General features: G+C 44.4%; 1 protein-coding gene across 1 annotated transcript in view; it reads right to left on the reverse strand.

Annotated features, from left to right (window-relative positions):
- Window positions 1–18,557, reverse strand: part of LOC137418416 (uncharacterized) — a 76,753-nt gene that overhangs the window by 11,664 nt on the left and 46,532 nt on the right. Inside the window, exon 3 of the mRNA XM_078769213.1 lies at window positions 9,476–10,164. Coding sequence (XP_078625339.1) covers window positions 9,476–10,164 — 689 coding nt within the window. The remainder of the gene's footprint in view (window positions 1–9,475; window positions 10,165–18,557) is intronic.

Consider the following 18,557-nt stretch of genomic DNA (forward strand, 5'->3'; position numbering starts at 1 on the left):
TCGTGCGCGGCAGCCTCAGGTCCAGTAAGTTCGGGAGGGAACGGAGGCTATCCCCCTTGTAGTGGACCCAAAACACGCGGCCGTAACTATATATCTTGTTACGCGGCCGTAACATTGATGTGGTTCATATTTATATGTATAAATATTCATTCTCTACCAATCTGTGTCTGTCTGCTCAGAGTGGGACTTCAAAATCAAATAGTTGCCATTTTGTTTGCTCCATATAGGTCTGAGGTTTCATTGGGCTCTTTTATAAAGCTTGCTCTGACTCTCTATTGGCTTTATCTTAACTCTAATTTGATATCTGATTTCGTTTATCAGTCGCTAGGATGGTTAAAGACTCGGTTGCAAAAAAACAGGAAGAAAGTAGGCGTTTGTAGACAAAAATGCCTTTAAGTGAAAATAGACATATTTTCAATTTCAGGGTTGTAATGTATGAGTAAAATCCATTCAGACTCCCTCATGGCTTCAACTTAACTATAATTTGACATGTAATTTCATAATCGCTAAGATGGTTTAAGATTCGGTTGTGTGGAAGTCCATTTTGGACTTCCAAATATTTATCTTTCTAGTAGGCAAGTTATTACCTGCATCTCGAAATTCGATATTTGGTCCCCATCCCAAATGAATTGTCAGGGCTCGTGAGAGAAACACTAATTCCTTATGATTGTAGAAATACTTTCGTGATAATTCTTTTTATTAATCTGAAGGATGTTGCATTATAGTTTATAGGAATTGTGTGGTGATAGGGTTTGAATGTTTACCTTCCTTCAAGTTTGAAGTCATTGTACTATTTTGTGTATTTCGTATATATTGCGACAATATATGTTTAAATTGAGTTCAGCGGAGACGGCAGTGGCACCAGCTTCGTGAAGAAATTGCCTTTGTAATGGAAACCGCATCTACATATCTCTCATTTGCAGTGCTGTGTAAATACCAGCTTAAGAGATGGGGTTTGAGAAATGCTTTATCTCGTCTTACTGGCGACTCATGGTGCCTCAATGATGCAATTCCCATTGCTTCTTGCTGACCAACTGGTAAAAGAATGTCTGACTTATCAGGAGCTCTTCATCCCCCTATCTTCCCCCTCCCTTCACACTTCCACTTCAAAGACAGCCCGACCCTGCTTCGTCCTTTGTCCTCATTCACTATAAAGGGAGTGAAGTCAGCCGAATCGACAGAAGATTTGCTGGATACGTTTGTGTTGAGTCCTGTTTGGGTATGCCGGCATAGTACTGTTAAACTGTGTTGTAATCCTTATTATATCTGAGTGAATCTTCTCCAAAGAATTTAATTTTTAAAATCGTTCTTGATTTGTGGACATTCAACCTGTTTACATCTCCGACAGTTGCAAAAAAACGGGAAGTAAATCGGACTAAAATTGATGTTTTAAAAGGGTAACACATTTTAATAGCCGTTTATTTTTGGTTTGAAAGAAAAATAATGATGTTATGATCAATTTTGATGAATTTCCAGAGCCGAGAATGTACCCTGCAAATATATCAACTCCAATGCAGGTTGCTTCAAAAGTAGGACTCAATAAGAGAAGGGAATTTGAATTTGGCCATTGTACCAGCAAACAGTGGCCAAATGTTTTATAAAATCACTGAATGAATATGAATGAATGATCGTTTTCAGGCCATTTTCCCTGCTAGAGCAGCCTTGTGGGGCCAATGACAATCGTGGTTCCCTGTTTGAGGCAATGTTTTTATGGCCAGATGCCCTTCCTGACGCCAACCCTTGGTCGCCTCTTACGATGTGCAGGGATACAGTGCACCTATTCTAAACTGGGGTACACACCGGGATCATTCATCCCAGCAAGATGGTACTCAATTTGCCCACCTTGGAAGGATGACAGGCTGAGTCAACCCCCCTAGCGTTAATTCAGCAATCGACCAGGATTCGAACTCGGGATCCTAGGATCCCAAGCCAGCGCCCAAACCGCTAAGCCAACAGGCTTAAGACAGGCTAACAACCCTCCATCGGATCGATGATATTTAAGGCCACGATAAAATGAGTCTGAACTCGTGATTTTTTTTTTGAGATATCTATGTCACCTATATTTGTATAAAATACACTTTTCAAGATTATCAAATATATGATGGCCATTGTACTTTGTAATGGGATCTATTGTATATCGTATATATGTATGGTTCTTGAGTTATAATAAAATATGTTGAGTTGTCAGACACATTAAATTAATAATAAAAATAATTTAAAAACATTGAGTCTTAAGGAATTGAATGTTAAAAAAAAGAAAAATGCTCGACAGTCTTTTTTATTTTTTTCATCGCCACTATCCTTGGCATGCCCAGTTATGTTAATTAGTATGAATGGTCCCATAATCAACATGAGGGAGATTAGACATTTCACTATTAGGTGATGAGAGATCAACAATGTGATCTGTGAACAACCCAGGCCATTCGTCTTCCATGGAATCAATTTCAAGGTTACAACTTCTCACCTAATTTCGAGTACAGGTGGTACCATTGGTATTGCAGAAGTTGTTCTTTTGGCAGTCCAACTAGAATACTTTTGTAGAGAAAAATTGCAAATCTTTCTTCACAAGGAAAACACTTCCAAACTGTAATGTGGTGGCGATAACACTTGGAAGACGGAATAATGTTCTGCCACACGTGACTGCTGATGCCAAACAGTAGTTGCGATTCAGGAATGCTGACATAATCGCAAAAAGTGAAGTTGAATTGTTTACACTATTTTCCCACACTGCCATTATCGAACCACTCAGTGAATATTCATGAAATTAACTGAACATGATTCCTGATTATGTCAGCTTTCCGACGATATGCATGTGTAAGGGATTTCATTCGAATCTCAGGCTAATGGGGCTAAATATGATGAATCTCATATGAATCTCAGGCTAAATATGACCCATTTGGCTCACTAGTGTCTGACTGTCTGGTTTTGAGAAGCAGTTGACAAAATCTTTGTTTGACCTTGGGTTAAAATTCTTTCCTTATGAGCTCCCCGCCTGCCGAGTCTTTCTCCTTGCTACAATCTGAAACTGGGGAAATGTTTTGAGTTCCTTGTCCTTTGAAGAAAAATATATGAAGCAGAATACAAATTGTGATTCCTTGAGATGATGCTGGTGCTGGCTGTGAGAACCAAAATGGTGCTACTTGCTTAAGTGCCCATTTTCTTTCATGCATGTTATCCTTATCCCTTAAAAAACCTCGTGTCCGAGTTGAGGAGGTGCTTTTTCCTGAGAGAAGGATTAGGGAATCCACGACACATGTGCATGTTGAACAGGTGAATCAGAGGAATGTGATCATTTCATGGGTTGCTCATTGGCCAAACTTTTTGCCATTAACAAGGCACATCTGTTTTTTTTTTCTTCTTTTTTTGTATACATAGTATACATGTATACATAGCTCCTGGAACAGCGAGAACAAAGAACATATCAGGACAACATAACAAAAGACAGGAGAAGGGGGAAATTAGACAGACGGATAAACAAGGGATGCAAATAATGATATGAGGTAGGGGAGAACGCAAGAGGTGGACAATATGGATACAGAGGCAAAACTTTGGGAGGGTGGGGATGGTTTAACATTAGGGTGGTTCTTAAAAATGAAAGTTAGAAAGGTCATGCTCCTAACACTTAAAATTATTTGTATGAATGAAAAAACCCTTGTGGTGAAATTTTAAATCATTTGGACTAAATTTAGGGATTGCTCACGGAGTTTGTAATTTCACATATTTGGCTCGCATAAATGTTTGGAGTTGATTAATTTATTCTCCACTGCTATACTTGTGATTTTGACCATTACAGTTGACCTATGACCTTGCTATGTACTGCACATTTTAAAGTTGTTTTTAAGTTAATTGAATACAATACAGCTGTACTCTGGTGTATGCAGTTGCTCTCATTGAAGAGTACAATCGTCTCCTGACAAGGGATGAACAGCAAACCCAGTATCTGCTTCAAGTTGTGACAAAACATCGCAAGAGGTTTCCTGATTGCAGGAAATCAACACTTATCGGGCAAAAACATTGAGTGGCTGGCAACCATGAGTCACTGTGCAACCCCTAAAACTTGATGTATTCAAAATATATTTCACAGGCAGAAGTTTTACCTCGATACTAAAAAAATTAAAAGTTAGGAGTAAAACAATTCAATTTTTTTTTTTGTCTTTTGCAGCTAAGAACCGAGCAGCTAAGAACCTATTTAACATGTTTAGAAAAGATCATGGTTTTGAAAGGGGGATGATTTGACATGGTGGTGAAAAGCTGTTTTGAAGACCCGGAGTGAAGAATGAGATTGAAAAGAATGTTGAAGTTTGTTCTACAGGCCGGAAAAAAGAATAACAAATGAGTGGAGAAGTGCAGTGGTTCTGGATTTAGGCTGTTTCATGAGGACGGGGTTGCTGGTGGACCACATGCATACTGTGGACACCTGCGGGGACAAACCATGGAGAGAACAGTGGGTGCAAGACAAGAAAGGAGGTGGAAGAAGACAGACGACCGACCTGTCGGCGATGGCGAAGTGATAGACTCATAGACTCAGCTTCATAGTGAGAGATTCCAATGTTCTTCAGTGTCCAAGCTTCGGTGTCCATGGCGTCAAGCTGAGCAAGGTGTGAGGCAGGGGAGCTTTGTAGGAGGGTAGGACTCAGGTGTGCCAAGGAAGGACTTTACATGATGGAGGATGCCCAGTCGGCGAATGGCTTTGGAGGCCATCATTGAAATGTGGCTTACCCAAGCGAGATGAGATCATGGCTGAGAGTGAGACTCAAGAGTTTCTCACTCACTGAGTGTGTGATTTCTCAGGATTAAGAGGCATATTCCAGTGTTTGACCAGTTTGTGATTTTTTTTCAAGGTCTGAGAGGGAAAGGGCTGCTGCTTGTCTGTCAAAAGGATGAGGTATGTCATGGCAGAGGGTGGAGTCATCAGCAAAGAGATAGATTTTAATATCAATTCTCCCCAACATCACAAATAACGCAGGCAAAAAGGCAATGTTCATGAAGGTTTATGATGATGAAACTTGCAAAACGGAAAGTTGAGGAGTTTAACGATTCAAAACGGCAAATCCCTGAAAACAGCCATTGCTGACAAGGACCATTTTTGCCCTGACTGAAAAAATAAAAATGTTCCTGACCACTTCTGCCTCAATTCATCATGGCAGGTCTCACTAAGGATGGACAATGGACATATTACCTTAAGCTGTGCCTTTGGTTTTGATTGAAATTCCTTTGCCCAACTACTTTATGATACTTTTTGAATATTTACTCGTCACGGTGTCGAGCCTCACCAAGAATGGTCTTTTAAACTAAGTTATGGCACCCGCCTTCCAATAAAAGGCTGTTTGTGTGCGCGTGATCCCCCCCCCCCCCCCCCCAGGATTTCCATGTTTTAAACGTTTCCCAGTGTGTACCCTGGATAAGAATAGGTACGCCGTATCCCTGCGTGTCGTAGGAGGCGAATAAGTGGGTTGGCGTCAGGAAGGGCATCCGGCCATAAAAAAAAAACATTGCCTCAAAAAGAGAACCATGACAATTACAACTACATGTGGGCAGGGTACAGCCCGAAGTGGAGATCGGTTTCTGAGGTTTGGGACATGGAATGTAGGGACAATGACAGGGAGATCAGGAGAAGTGGTGGAAGTATTGGTCAGGAGAAGAGTGGACATACTGTATGTTGTGTGCAAGAGACGAGATGGAAGGGAAGTGGTGTGAGAATGGTGAAGGGTAGGCAGGGACAGAAATGCAAGTTTGTGTGGCAAGGGTGCCTGGAGGGCATGAATGGTGTTGGTGTCCTGTTTTCTGAGGAGTTTGTAGACAGTGTGGTGAGTGACAAGAGTGAGTGATAGGTTGATGATGGTGAAAATGATGATTGGAAAGCTCTTGGTGAACGTCATCTCGGGATATGCTCCGCAGGTTGGTCGGAGCGATGAAGAGAAGGACAAGTTCTGGTGTGCGATAGAGAAGCTGATGGAAAACGTGAAAGATGAGGAAGTTGTTGTGGTAGGAGGAGACCTAAATGGACATGTGGGAAGGAGTATGGATGGTTTTGAAGGAGTTCATGGGGGTTACGGATATGGTGTGAGAAATGGAGAAGGTGAAAGGATTTTGGAGTTTGCTGATGGAGCTGATTTGTTGATTTGTAATACTCAGTTCCAGAAAGAGGATAATAAGCTTGTTACATACACGTCAGGTGGGTCGACGACAACCGTTGACTACCTGATGGTGCGTAGGCGAGATAGGGGGCACCTCCAAGACACAAAGGTGATCCCGGGGGAGGAGGCTGTTTCACAGCACCACTTGGTTGTCTGCGACGTAAGGGTGAAAGGTGCGAGGAGAGCTCGGCGGGTGAAGTACCAACCGAGAATGAAGGTGTGGAGGTTGAAAGAGGTGACAGTAAGGGAGGCATTAAAAGAGAGGCTGAGTAGGGTCGAGGATGATGTGGTTGAGCTTGAAAGTGGTTGGATGTCAATGAAAGCTAGTCTGTTGGGAGCCGTTGGTGAGGTATGTGGATGGACAAAAGGACCACCAAGGCACTCGGAAACATGGTGATGGGATGATGAAGTTGGAAAGACGATTGACGAGAAGAGGAAGAAGTTCAAGGAGTGGCAGAAGGCGAAGGGTACGGGAGCAGAAACAGCAGAGCATGAAAGTTATAAGGCAGCCAGGAAGGCTGCAAAGAAAGAGGTAGCAAAGGCGCAGGAGGCATGTAGGAAAATGTTCGGAGAACGCTTGGATTCGGAAGAGGGTCAGAGAGCGGTATTCAGGATTGCAAAGCAGATAGCGAAAGAGAGGTGTGATGTGATGGGGGTGAGCTGCTTGAAGGATGAAGTGGGACAAATCGTTGTCGACCCAGATGGAATTAAAGGAAGATGGAAAAGATATATGGAAATGCTGTTGAATACAGAGAATGAATGGGATGGCAACATAGAGAGTAACCCAGTTTTAGGACCGGCAGAGAAGATAACTGAGAAGGAAGTTGAGGAAGCGATAAAAGCAATGAAGGGTAGAAAAGCGGGAGGGCCGACGGGAGTTGTGGGAGATATGTTGAAGGCAGCAGGAAGTTGGGGTGTGAAGAGAATGACAGAGATCTGTAATCTGGTGGTGAAAGAAGGCCGCATTCCAGTGGATTGGGAACTGAGTACCCTCATCCCTCTATACAAGGGGAAAGGTGACCCTCTGGAGTGTGGCTCGTACCGAGCGATAAAGTTATTGGAGCATGGAATGAAGGTATTGGAAAGGGTGTTGGAGAGGAGGATAAGGAAGAAAGTGAAGATCGACGAAATGCAGTTTGGATTTATGCCAGGAAGAGGAACGACAGACGCGCTTTTCATTGTGAGGCAGTTGCAGGAGAAGTACATGGAGAAGAGGAAGAAGTTGTTTCTTGGGTTTGTTGATCTGGAGAAAGCATTCGATCGGGTTCCACGCAAAGTATTGACATGGGCATTGAGGAAGTTAGGAGTGGAGGAATGGTTGATCAGAGTAGTGATGGCAATGTACAAAAGAGCACGCACAGCTGTAAGGACGAAGAACGGGAACAGTGGTGAGTTTGAGGTGAAGGTGGGAGTGCATCAGGGGTCGGTACTAAGTCCACTACTATTTGTAGCTGTGATGGAGGTGCTGGCTCAGAACGTAAAGGAGGGTTTACCGTGGGAGTTGTTGTATGCAGATGATCTGGTGTTGATTGCGGAAAGTATGGATGGACTGAAGGAAAAGATGAACACGTGGAAGGAATGTATGGAGACAAAAGGTCTGAAGGTGAATATCGGAAAGACGAAGGTGATGGCAAGTGGTAAAGCATGTGGTGAGGTGGAAAGAACTGGGAAGTGGCCCTGTGCTGTGTGTAGGAAGGGTGTCGGAGTGAACTCCATTCAGTGTACAATGTGCGCTGAGTGGGTTCATCAAAAATGTAGTGGTCTGAGAGGGTCATTAACCAGTGTGGCAGCTACATTCAAATGTAAGGTGTGCACAGAGGGAGCTGCAGATGGAGGAAATGTTGAGTTGGATCTTGGAGATGGCATGAAGCTGGAAGGTGTGAAACATTTTGCTACCTCGGAGACATGCTGAATGGAGAAGGTGGATCAGACTCCAACGGTTGCTCGAGTGAGATGTGCATGGAAGAAGTTTCGGGAATTGAGTGGCGTGCTGATGATGAGGGGAGTGTCGTTGAAGCTGAAGGGAAAGGTGTATGCTGCATGTGTGAGAAGTGTTATGATTTATGGGAGCGAGACATGGGTAATGAACGTAGAGCAGCAACGAAGGTTGGAAAGGGTGGAAATGCGAATGGTTCGACGGATGTGCGGAGTATCGTTGAGAGAGAGGAAGACAAATGATAAATTGCGAAAGATGATGGGAATAGAGCCTGTGATTGATGCTGTGAAGAGGAACAGGTTGAGATGGTTTGGTCATGTGTTGAGGAAGGATTAAAGTGACTGTTTGAGAAGAGTGATGGAAATGAATGTAGAAGGAAGTAGAAGACGGGGAAGACGGGGAAGACCGAGAAAGACTTGGCTAAAGATGGTGGAAGAAGAAATGCGGGCAAGGGGGTTAACAAGGAGAGATGCAGAAAATAGGGCAAAATGGAGAAGATTGTCATGGGGACCGTAAGGCTAACCCCCGCTCTAGCAGGGAAAATGGCCTTTTAAAATGCATGTTGTTGTTGTGTTGTTGTTGTGTGCGCGTGTGTGCGTGTGCGCGCACGCACGTCTATATATCTTCGTTTTAATTTTTTCTTTGCAACCGCTTGTCCTATCGATGTGAAGCATTAAACATACAAGGGACTCCCCATGGAGAATATTTCATTGACAACTCTGACATCAAAGGTCACATGGTATGGAAGCCGTATTGGATTAAAGGAAAAAATTTAACATCATCTCCGAAACCGCTCAATAAAATAAGAATTGAAAATTGGCATATGTCATGAACTCCCCATAGGGTATATAGGGGTAACAATGACATCATTGGTGAAGCAGTATTCCAGCCATTTATTGGTTTAATCAAAATCCTTACCAGAAAAACCTGCAATGTCATAGATCTTATCTACGACCCAATGTGATTGAAGAACTAAATTTATGACATCAGTCAAGTGGTCCAGTGGCCATATTGAATTGAAAATAAAAACGTTAAAAAAATTTCTCGAGACGGATTAACAGATCGATGAGAAACTTCACACATATGATCAACTAGCCTTGAGGAATATAGTTTGATTTCTTTTTTTCCATATTCAGCTTCATTGATGCAATTTAGCCTTAATGTACAGAAAAGTGGTTGTTATAAATTATAATTATCAAAAATCAATAAAGCTATGTATAATGGCAATGTATGTGACATAGTATAGGGCATGCATGATACGAGTATGTGGGTCATAATAGCGGGTTGTTCAGTTAACAATGATATGTTCAGAATGAGCACGTGAGGTGAGACTATGTGCTCTACCGAATGCCTTTCTAGTTACTTAATGCTTTGCCTAACCACATATACCATAAACACATACCTTCTGCAGCCACTGCTGCTGCTTCTCGTCGGGAAGCTGAGCCGAGTTGCCCAGGACAGTTGCCAGATTCCCCATGTGGAGAGCCAAGGCAGAAGCCATCGCACCCTGATGCCTGCTATCTCTCGTCACCGATTCCACTTCCAATGCAATCTCCAGTGCTCGCGTGTATGTTAATCCTCTTTCCAAAAGGAGCATGCGCTGAATATATTCATCATTTATTCCGCTCAACAGCCGATCCCGCAACACATCTTTCAGTATTGGCCCAAAGTTGCAATGTTCTGCCAACTTGCACATTTGTGCATTAAAAATGGCCACAGATTCATGGGGTTGCCTTACTCTGCTATTAAACTTATATCGTTGGATAATTTCAGAGTGTTCTGGGTTGAGGTGGTTCTTCATATCAGCAACCAAATTGTCAAAAGATTCTTCCCCGACCTTCCTTGGTGCCACAAGGGTTTTCAACAACCGGAAGGTCGCTGGTCCGATCATAGTAAGCAAAATGGCTCGCTTCTGTTCTTCTTGCACGATACCATTAGCCAGGAAGAAAAATTGTAATCGTTCTATATATTGCATCCAATCTTCCTTTTCTTCAGAAAACTCTCCCATGTTCCCAATGAGTGCCATCGTGGTGCAGTCACCAAATTCAAATCGAACTGGAAGTAATCCACACTGCTTGCTTGTTGGTTCTTCTGAGGAACATGAAATTGGTTTTTCATCGTTGCCAAATATGTGAGTGAAACTTAAAGATTCTGTAGCTTTAACAGCTATGAAAACAAAGCCAACATCACAATCAAAGAACAAAAGTCACTCCACTAGGTAAACCCCCCCCCCCCCCCCCCACCCAAATATTGCTCACCAACATTTTGCAATTTGAAATGGTTAAAGGGAACAACACACAACAGGCATTTTAAGGCCATTTTTCCTGCTAGAAAGGGGGATAGCCTTAAAGGGAAATCGCTGGTTAAAGGGAAATGAAACAAAATTAAAAAAAACTTAAAACTACTAGATCCAATCCTTGTTCAAATTTTCATCTCGCATTATTTTGAAACAAAAAAGTAAATAAATAAATGGAGCAATAAGTAGCAAATGCAACTTCAGTGAATTTCCCAGTAATTTCTGTCAAGACAGCCACGTCTTGTCTTTCTAAGCCTGTGATTTACAGGTCAGGTCAGTCTTTTGGGACTGCTACTGGTAACATGTAACCCAGTGCTCCCTGCCGCATTGTTGGGTTGTCAGCAACTGAACCGACTACCCTCACTGGCTTTGTTAGTGGGGAGGCTGACTGTGACACCCTGCCAGGACCAAAAACAACACCTGGCAAAGGGTGGATGAGCTCCCGTAGGGAGCAAATAGCCACCCCGCCAGGAGATGGTGTCTCTTAAAAAACACCCATGCGGTTTGGGCCGGTTCAAGTCATACCAAAGACTTTATAAAAATGGTACGTGCAGCTTCCTTGTTTGAAAAGGATAGCGCACAGACAATCCCCATTGGTTGGCATCCATGGGAAGGAGGAAATGCCCTGCTGAGTATGGTGAGAAAAGCGGCCCCATTGTTATTATTATTACATCGCTGGTAACCAGAGTATCCGGGAGGTGATGGCACTTCCCCTAAGGTGTGTGTGTGTGTGTGTGTGTGTGTGTGTGTGTGTGTGTGTGTGTGTGTGTGTGTGTGTGTGTGTGTGTGTGTGTGTGTGTGTGTGCTCTATTACAAGCCTTTGCCCATGCATAAAATAATATATCATAAGCTTTCACAGACAATCGCAAATCTACAAAGGCAAGACGTGGATACGTGGAAGCATGCTGCATGTAATTTAAATCAGGAGATTGACTTGACCGGTTCAAAACCTTCCACTTTTTCCCCCTGATAAACTCCTTGGTCATGTTGGCAGTGTGCTTTGGGTCATTGTCTTCCTGCATGGTGAAACCTCACCCAATGAGTTTGGAGGCATTTTCTTGCAAACAGGCAGACAAAATGTTTCTGTACTCTTCCAAATTCATTCTACTGCTGCCATCATTAGTTACACCATCAATAAAGATGAGTGAGCCAGTTCCAGGGCAGCCATGCAAGCCCAAGCCATGGCATGACCTCCCTGATGCTTCACAGATGAGGTAGTATGCTTTGGATCATATGCAGTTCCTTCCTTTCTCCACACTTTTACTTTTCCATAACTTTGGTAAAGGTTTATCTTGGTCTCATCTGTCCATTAAACTTTGTTCCAGAACTCTACTGGCTCACCTCTGCACCTTTTGGTAAATTCTAATCTGCCCTTTCTATTTTTGGTTCTGATGAGAGACTTGCATCTTGCGGTGTAGCCTTTGTAATTCTGCGGTCAAAGTCTTCTGCGAACGGTACATTGTGATACTTTCACCCTGCACTCTGGAGGTTCTTGATGATGTCACTGTCAGGGACCCTCCTAATTGAGGGACCCTCCAACGGACTTGTATACAGACAAGGGGAATGATAAAATAAAAATAAATAATATTTCTGCTGGCACTCAGCTCTGGTCTTGATGAGCACTTTGGGAGCTTGGTGGTCGTTGAAGCTTGAAGCCACCACGCAAAAAAGCGCACAAGATTGCGGTGACCGCGCCCTTAGCAGCCACCGACGTGAGGCAAGCTGATGACGACCTTCGGCTCGCTCTCAGCCTTCTTCGCCTACGAAGAACAATACAGCCGCCAAAACCTCCTCCCTTCCACTTGCAAAGCTCCCAAAAAGCACCCAAAAGCTTTCACCGATCTCCTCACAGGCAAAACGTGACTGCTCACGATCAAAGCCAGGAACAAGAGAGAGAGAGAAAAAGAGAGAAGGGGAAACGTACCCCCCCCCCCTCTTTTCACTGACGTCGCACTCGAACCAATCCCCGCGCCCCACCACTTCAGTCCATGGCCATAACCACTCATTCCCTTTGGGGCGGGGCCTCGTGGCCCTTCTGGACGCCCATCAAGAAGCCACTTCCCTCTGCAGGGAGAACATTCGGGGGCAGGGATCCCTTGCCGATTGGCAAATGTGATGGGTATCTGTCGGGCTTGTCGGTGTTGTAATGTGCACGAGTTCGTTTCCTGACAGCCCTAGTCTTATCACAGGCCGATTTATTATAACTACAAAGGTCAGATCACAAGAGGTAGGATGGACAGGGGGATTTATTCTTATTCCCTAAGCTACATAGCACAAGAGCCACTTACGGATTCGGCCCTAATGATTGTTGTTATGATTATTGTTGTTGGTTCTAAGTATTCTGGTGATTGTGGTTGAAGGGAAAGGGTTATTATAGTTATAAGGTTTAACAGCGCTCATGATAAAATAATACCGGAAATGGCATAGTGGGCCGGAAGAAGTCGAGGGGGAGAAGGAGGACGAGAGAGAAAGGAAAAGGAGGTGTTCTGACGAAGCTCCGCACCTGGCTTGGGTGAGCTTACATGGCGAGAGAACTTTGAGTCTGGGAAGGGAATCTTGAGCGATTGGTGATCGCTGGAATTGTGGAAAAGCCTGCGAAGCCAGGTACAGGTGTGATTCCGGAGAATCTTCGCCGAGCAGCGACGGCTCGGACGAGCCAGCCGCCATTACCGGGACCTCGCGCGTCGTTCGCGGAACCTTGGGTTGGCCGCATCCGCGGGTCCCGCCATCTGGTGATTTGCCTGAAATAGGTGTGTGCACTAAAGCGGCGTCGGAATATTGCCCTGCGGTTCGTTGACGGAACGGGGAAGGTGCACATCTGGATCGCTTATTTGGGATTCCTTGTCCACGGTCAGGTTGCTGTTGGATTAGACCTTGTGACAGTCCATGCCTTGCCTCCACCGCCGAACTCGCCTCTTCGCCTCATCTCCATTGAGTTATAGAGACATTGAAGGGTTGGGCTCCATTCACTGGGAGCGCGGATCACTGCCGAGCTGATACTGAGCTGGGACTGGGATCTGAGTTTATGTTACCATCTTGAGATTAATTGTGTGACTGATTGCTTTCATTGTTGTATGGTTTCCTGTGTGCTTTTAATACAATCTGTTCATTTGTAATCTTTGGGTGTGGTTCCACGATTGATTTGTTTTTGACACAGGATAACGTATTTTTTCTGCCGGGGCTCCTCGCGGGGTTCGGAGGTTTACCGAGACCAGGAGATCGGTGAGGACCCCGGAACAGCCACCCTCCATATGGCCACACGTCACACTTAATCCGAACACATGGAGCTGACTTATTTACATCAAGGTGTTCCTACACGACACTCGGATCATGGTAATCTATACACTTCTACCTGGACTAAGGTATTTCATTGCCTACCCCTCACAAACGTAACAATATATACAATGCATTCAGAAAATATTCAGACCCCTTCACTTTTTTCACATTTTGTTATGTTGCAGCCTTATGCTGAAATCGGTTAAATTCATTTTTTCTCTCGATCTACACTCGATACCCCATAATGACAAAGAGAAAACAGGATTTCAGAAAGTTTTGCAAATTTATTAAAAAGAAAAAACTGAAATATCACATTGACATAAGTATTCAGACCCTTTGCTATGAAACTTCCAGAAGGACAACCATCACTGCAACACTCCACCGATCTGGGCTTTATGGTAGAGTGGCCAGATGGAAGCCTCTCCTCTGAAAGACACATGAAAGCCCGCTTGGAGTTTGCAAAAAAGCACACAAAGGACTCTCAGACTGAGGAACAAGACTGTGGTTTGATGAAACCAAGATTGAACTGTTTGGCTTCCGTCTGGCCACTCTGCCATAAAGCCTAGATCGGTGGAGTGTTGCAGTGATGGTTGTCCTTCTGGAAGTTTCTCCCATCTCCACACAGGATCTCTGGAGCTCAGCCAGAGTGACCATTGGGTTCTTGGTCATCTCTATTACCAAGGCTCTTCTCCCCCGATTGCTCAGTTTGGCTGGGCGGCCAGCTCAAGGAAGAGTCCTGGTTGTTCCAAACTTCTTCCATTTAAGAATTATGGAGGCCACTGTGCTCTTGGGAACCTTCAATGCAGTAGAAATTTTTTTGTAGGCTTCCCCAGATCTGTGCCTCGACACAATCCTGTCTCTGAGCTCTGCAGGCAGTTCCTTCGACCTCATGGCTTGGTTTTTGCTCTGATATGCATTGTCAGCTGTGAGACCTTATATAGACAGGTGTGCGCCTTTCTAAATCATGTCCAATCAATTGAATTTACCACAGGTGGACTCCAATCAAGGTATAGAAACATCTCAAAGATGATCAAGAGAAATGGGAGGCACCTGAGCTAAATTTCAAGTGTCATAGCAAAGGGTATGAATACTTAGTCACGTGAAAAAGTAAGTACACCCCATGTAAAGTTTTCACTTTTTCAACATATTTCAACATACAGCTGTTTGATCTTCATTTCAACAATATTGATAGATAAAGGTGATGTAATATAACAAATATCATGAAACATTTACATTTTGTAGTCCATTGTATATTTTAAATAAACATAAATGCAAATTTCGCATGTGGAAAAAGTAAGTACACCCTTGGCTCTAATAGGTGGTATTGCCCCCTTTGGCAGAAACAACCTCAAGTAGGCATTTCTTATAACTGTCTACCAGTTAGTCAGGTTCACTATGTTCAGATTGTTAAGTTCGTTGGTTTTCTTTGGAGATTTGCAAAACTATACATTTCTGGAAAGTTTATTGTATAACTAATCGGAAAAGTGATGTTTTCATTTGCACGGAAGGTCCCATGGCGGCCATGTTGGATTTTCAAAATGGCCACGCTAAAAATTGATATTTCTCAATAGCTCGGCTTCTAGAATACCTAGGGTCTTGATTTTAACAGCTAAACCTACATTTTCAGGGGCAAGGAATCCAATCGTACCAAGTAAAATGGCATATACCCATCCCTAGACCAGTTACGGTCAGTTATGCCTTTTGTCCTACTATTTTTTCCATAGTTTGATATACATGTATCGTGTTTCCACTGTCCATTAGACCATTACACTTGTTACATCACTATTATGATGCCTGGTCCTATTATAAACTCCACACTAATCATAAGATGTGCAGTAATGTGATTGCAGTGCCACCTAGTGAGTGTAGTGACAACTACCGTTGCAACTGGTCCAGCGAGGACCAGAGTACTGTATGTTTTGCCCATTGTCAATAATTGTGGCATTTTGGATTGTCGCAAGTTTAGCCACGTGGTCCTATGCCTGACATTGGTCTTTGGCGTAGGTTCATGCTCCCACACAGTAATGAATATATACATTTGTTGAGACCCATGTAATGGTACAGCTAGCAAATAAATCAATGAAACAAGTGGCAGAATATCTGGTACCAGGCCTAGAAGTTCGCGACACTGCTCGAGAATCCATTTAGATTCTCGTGGAAGAATTTCGCGACTCTTCTAATTTGCATATGACCCTTCTAGCTGTAGTTTTGATTTTGTGTATTTGCAAGTCCTAATCCATCATGAGTGAGGTACGTGAGCTTGGTCAACACGTGTGTGAGGAATCCATGAACTGGGAGCTATGCTTGCTGTGCCAGTCTGGTGATACTGGGAAAGGAGCCTTGGTGTTACACCCCAGAATAGACTCCTACAATCGTCTCTTGGGGGTGATAAGAGAGAGAGAGCCAGCTTGAAAGATGGCAACTTTGTTCAAGTGCAAATACGACTGAAAGACAGCACAAAAGAAACACTGTGCCAAGAGAAGGCTGTTTGGCACCGCACTTGCTACGCCAGTGCAACAAACACAGAACTGATGCAACGTGCAAGGGACCGCAGAGATCATGAACTGTCTACTGGGTCATATATTCCAAAGAAACGTGGACAGAAGAGAGGAAGCACAGAGATGGCTGAGTCAGGTCCACCAACTTCTGGTTCTTCATTATGTTCATTGCTGTTTACACGGTCCTGCACTGTGCCACTGGATAAGGACCAGTGCTTCTTCTGTCAGACGGATGATGACCAGCAGTTGTTCACAGTTCGGACTGAAAATGCTGGTAAACAACTGAGAAAAGCTGTGGAGATGTCTGACGATGCATCATTGAAAACAAGGCTGAACACATCTATCTCACCCACTGATGCACACGCAATAGACGTGAGGTTGGACAAGACATGTGTTCCACGTTGTGCGAGATGAAACTACCAGAAGTACAGACAAAGCACTTGCTGCAAAGGGCAAGTCTGATTGAGCTGATCAACCTCATCGATTTTCAAACTCAAAACCAAGCTTACCTCTCAATGGACGATATTGAAACCACCTATGTCAACATGCTTGGTGCAGAAGGCCTTGACCACCATTACCCTGCATTCACTAGACGCTGGCTGAAGGAAATGATCCTCACTGAGCTGCCCACCGTTAAGTCTGTTGTACAGAAGAATCGAAGGAAATCAGCCGTCCTCTACTCTCCAGACGCATGTGAGGAAGAGATGGTCCATGCTGCTATCACAAGTGAAGAGGATGACGTGAAGAACATGAAGGCCATCTACAAATCAGCACAGGTGATACGCAAGAGCATTGCAGACTTCACAAAGAAGGACAAGCCAGAATGTGCCATACCAGTGTCTAGCAACATCGATGATCCAGCTGAACTATGCACCATGATCCACTGGATCATGGTGGGGCCCGTGGATGAGCTGGAGACCGAAGCGAAGACCAGTGTTGTTGACAGAACGGCACTCACATTGAGCCAAAACATCATGTATGGATTCAAGTCCACCAGACAGGTGAAGTACAATCCAAGCAGTGATTCTGCAACATTCAGGCCACAACATGCAAGAGAAAACCCCCAAGTTCTGGGACTGGCACTGACTGTGCACCATGATACACGAAGCAAAATGCTGATGGGTCTTCTCAATGCACAGGGACACTGTCTCACATGGTCGCACCCTGCTCCTCGAAACTGCTCTTGCCAATGCTGACGTAGAAAACACTAGACAGTTCCAAGGCCTGTATGTGCCACCATTCCTGAAGAAGGGCGCCTTCGTGTTCTTTGCTGCTGACAACACGGACTTTGCTGAGGACACTGCTGATGGGAAAGGAAGCACTCATGGAACTATCACTGCAGTGTACCAGAAAGCTGATGTTCCGGGAGAGCAGATTGCACCACCTCTGATCATAGGTGAAGCACAGAGTCTATCAGTCACTCCATACCATGTGGACATGCTGCACTGTGACGAGCCAAAACCACAAGTAAGCAAGAGGACAGAGGAGTTCATCATCAACAAGGTTGGAGTCTCAGGATCATATCAGCTGACACACCTGGGATGGCTGGTCGCTTCTGCTGTATCAAGGATGCAAGACGGAGGACATTCGAGCAAGATTCCTGGCTGGGCAGGCTACAACTCGCTGCTGTCTGTAGGCCAGTCGGTAACTCAGGTTGGAGCCTTACCACTACTCCCAGAGGTGGCACATGAGTGGTCAACACTACTGACTGTGATCATGCAAGCAAGTCAGCTGAGAAGACTGGCAGTTGGTGAAGATCATCCTACTGTCATTTCATTTGACATGGCTCTGTACGAGAAAGTGGTGCAGCTACTAGATGCCAGACCTGACTTGAAACGCACAGTTGTTCCCAGACTGGGTGAACTGCATGTCGTGATGGCTGCTCTGAGGGCTATCGGAACCTCCATGGAGAACTCAGGTATCGATGACGCCTGGATGGAGGGTGATGTCTATGGTTCTGCCACGACCAGGCAAATCCTGAAATGCACGCATTACAAGCGCGCTCTCCGTGCTCGCATCTATTCATATGTAGCACTGTATGAGATGGCACTGGAGGAGTTCTTCAGAGACGATCCACAACTGAAAGACGTTTGTTTGGTTGCCACAGAAGAAGTAGAAACTGCCTGCCGTGAGGGGAACAAATCCATGAATGCCGAATCAGTGAAACAAGCCAACTGCAACCTCCTTCAGGCCTTTGCCACTGCTGATGTGGTGAAGACATTCCAGGACTGGGAGGAACAGAGATCCAAGAACGCCAAGTTCAAATCCATGATGAACTACCTACACCGAGTCGAGACGATCCTGTTCTTCGTGGCAGCATCTCGGAATGGTGATCTGGTGCTGCATCTCGAAGCTGGAGAAGCACTGAGCAAGCTATTCTTTGCCTTCGACCGCATCAAGTACAAGCGGCTCTG

This window comes from Myxine glutinosa, unplaced genomic scaffold (genome assembly GCF_964187855.1).
Source record: "Myxine glutinosa unplaced genomic scaffold, kmMyxGlut1.1 SCAFFOLD_1696, whole genome shotgun sequence".
Taxonomy (NCBI): Eukaryota; Metazoa; Chordata; class Myxini; order Myxiniformes; family Myxinidae; genus Myxine; species Myxine glutinosa.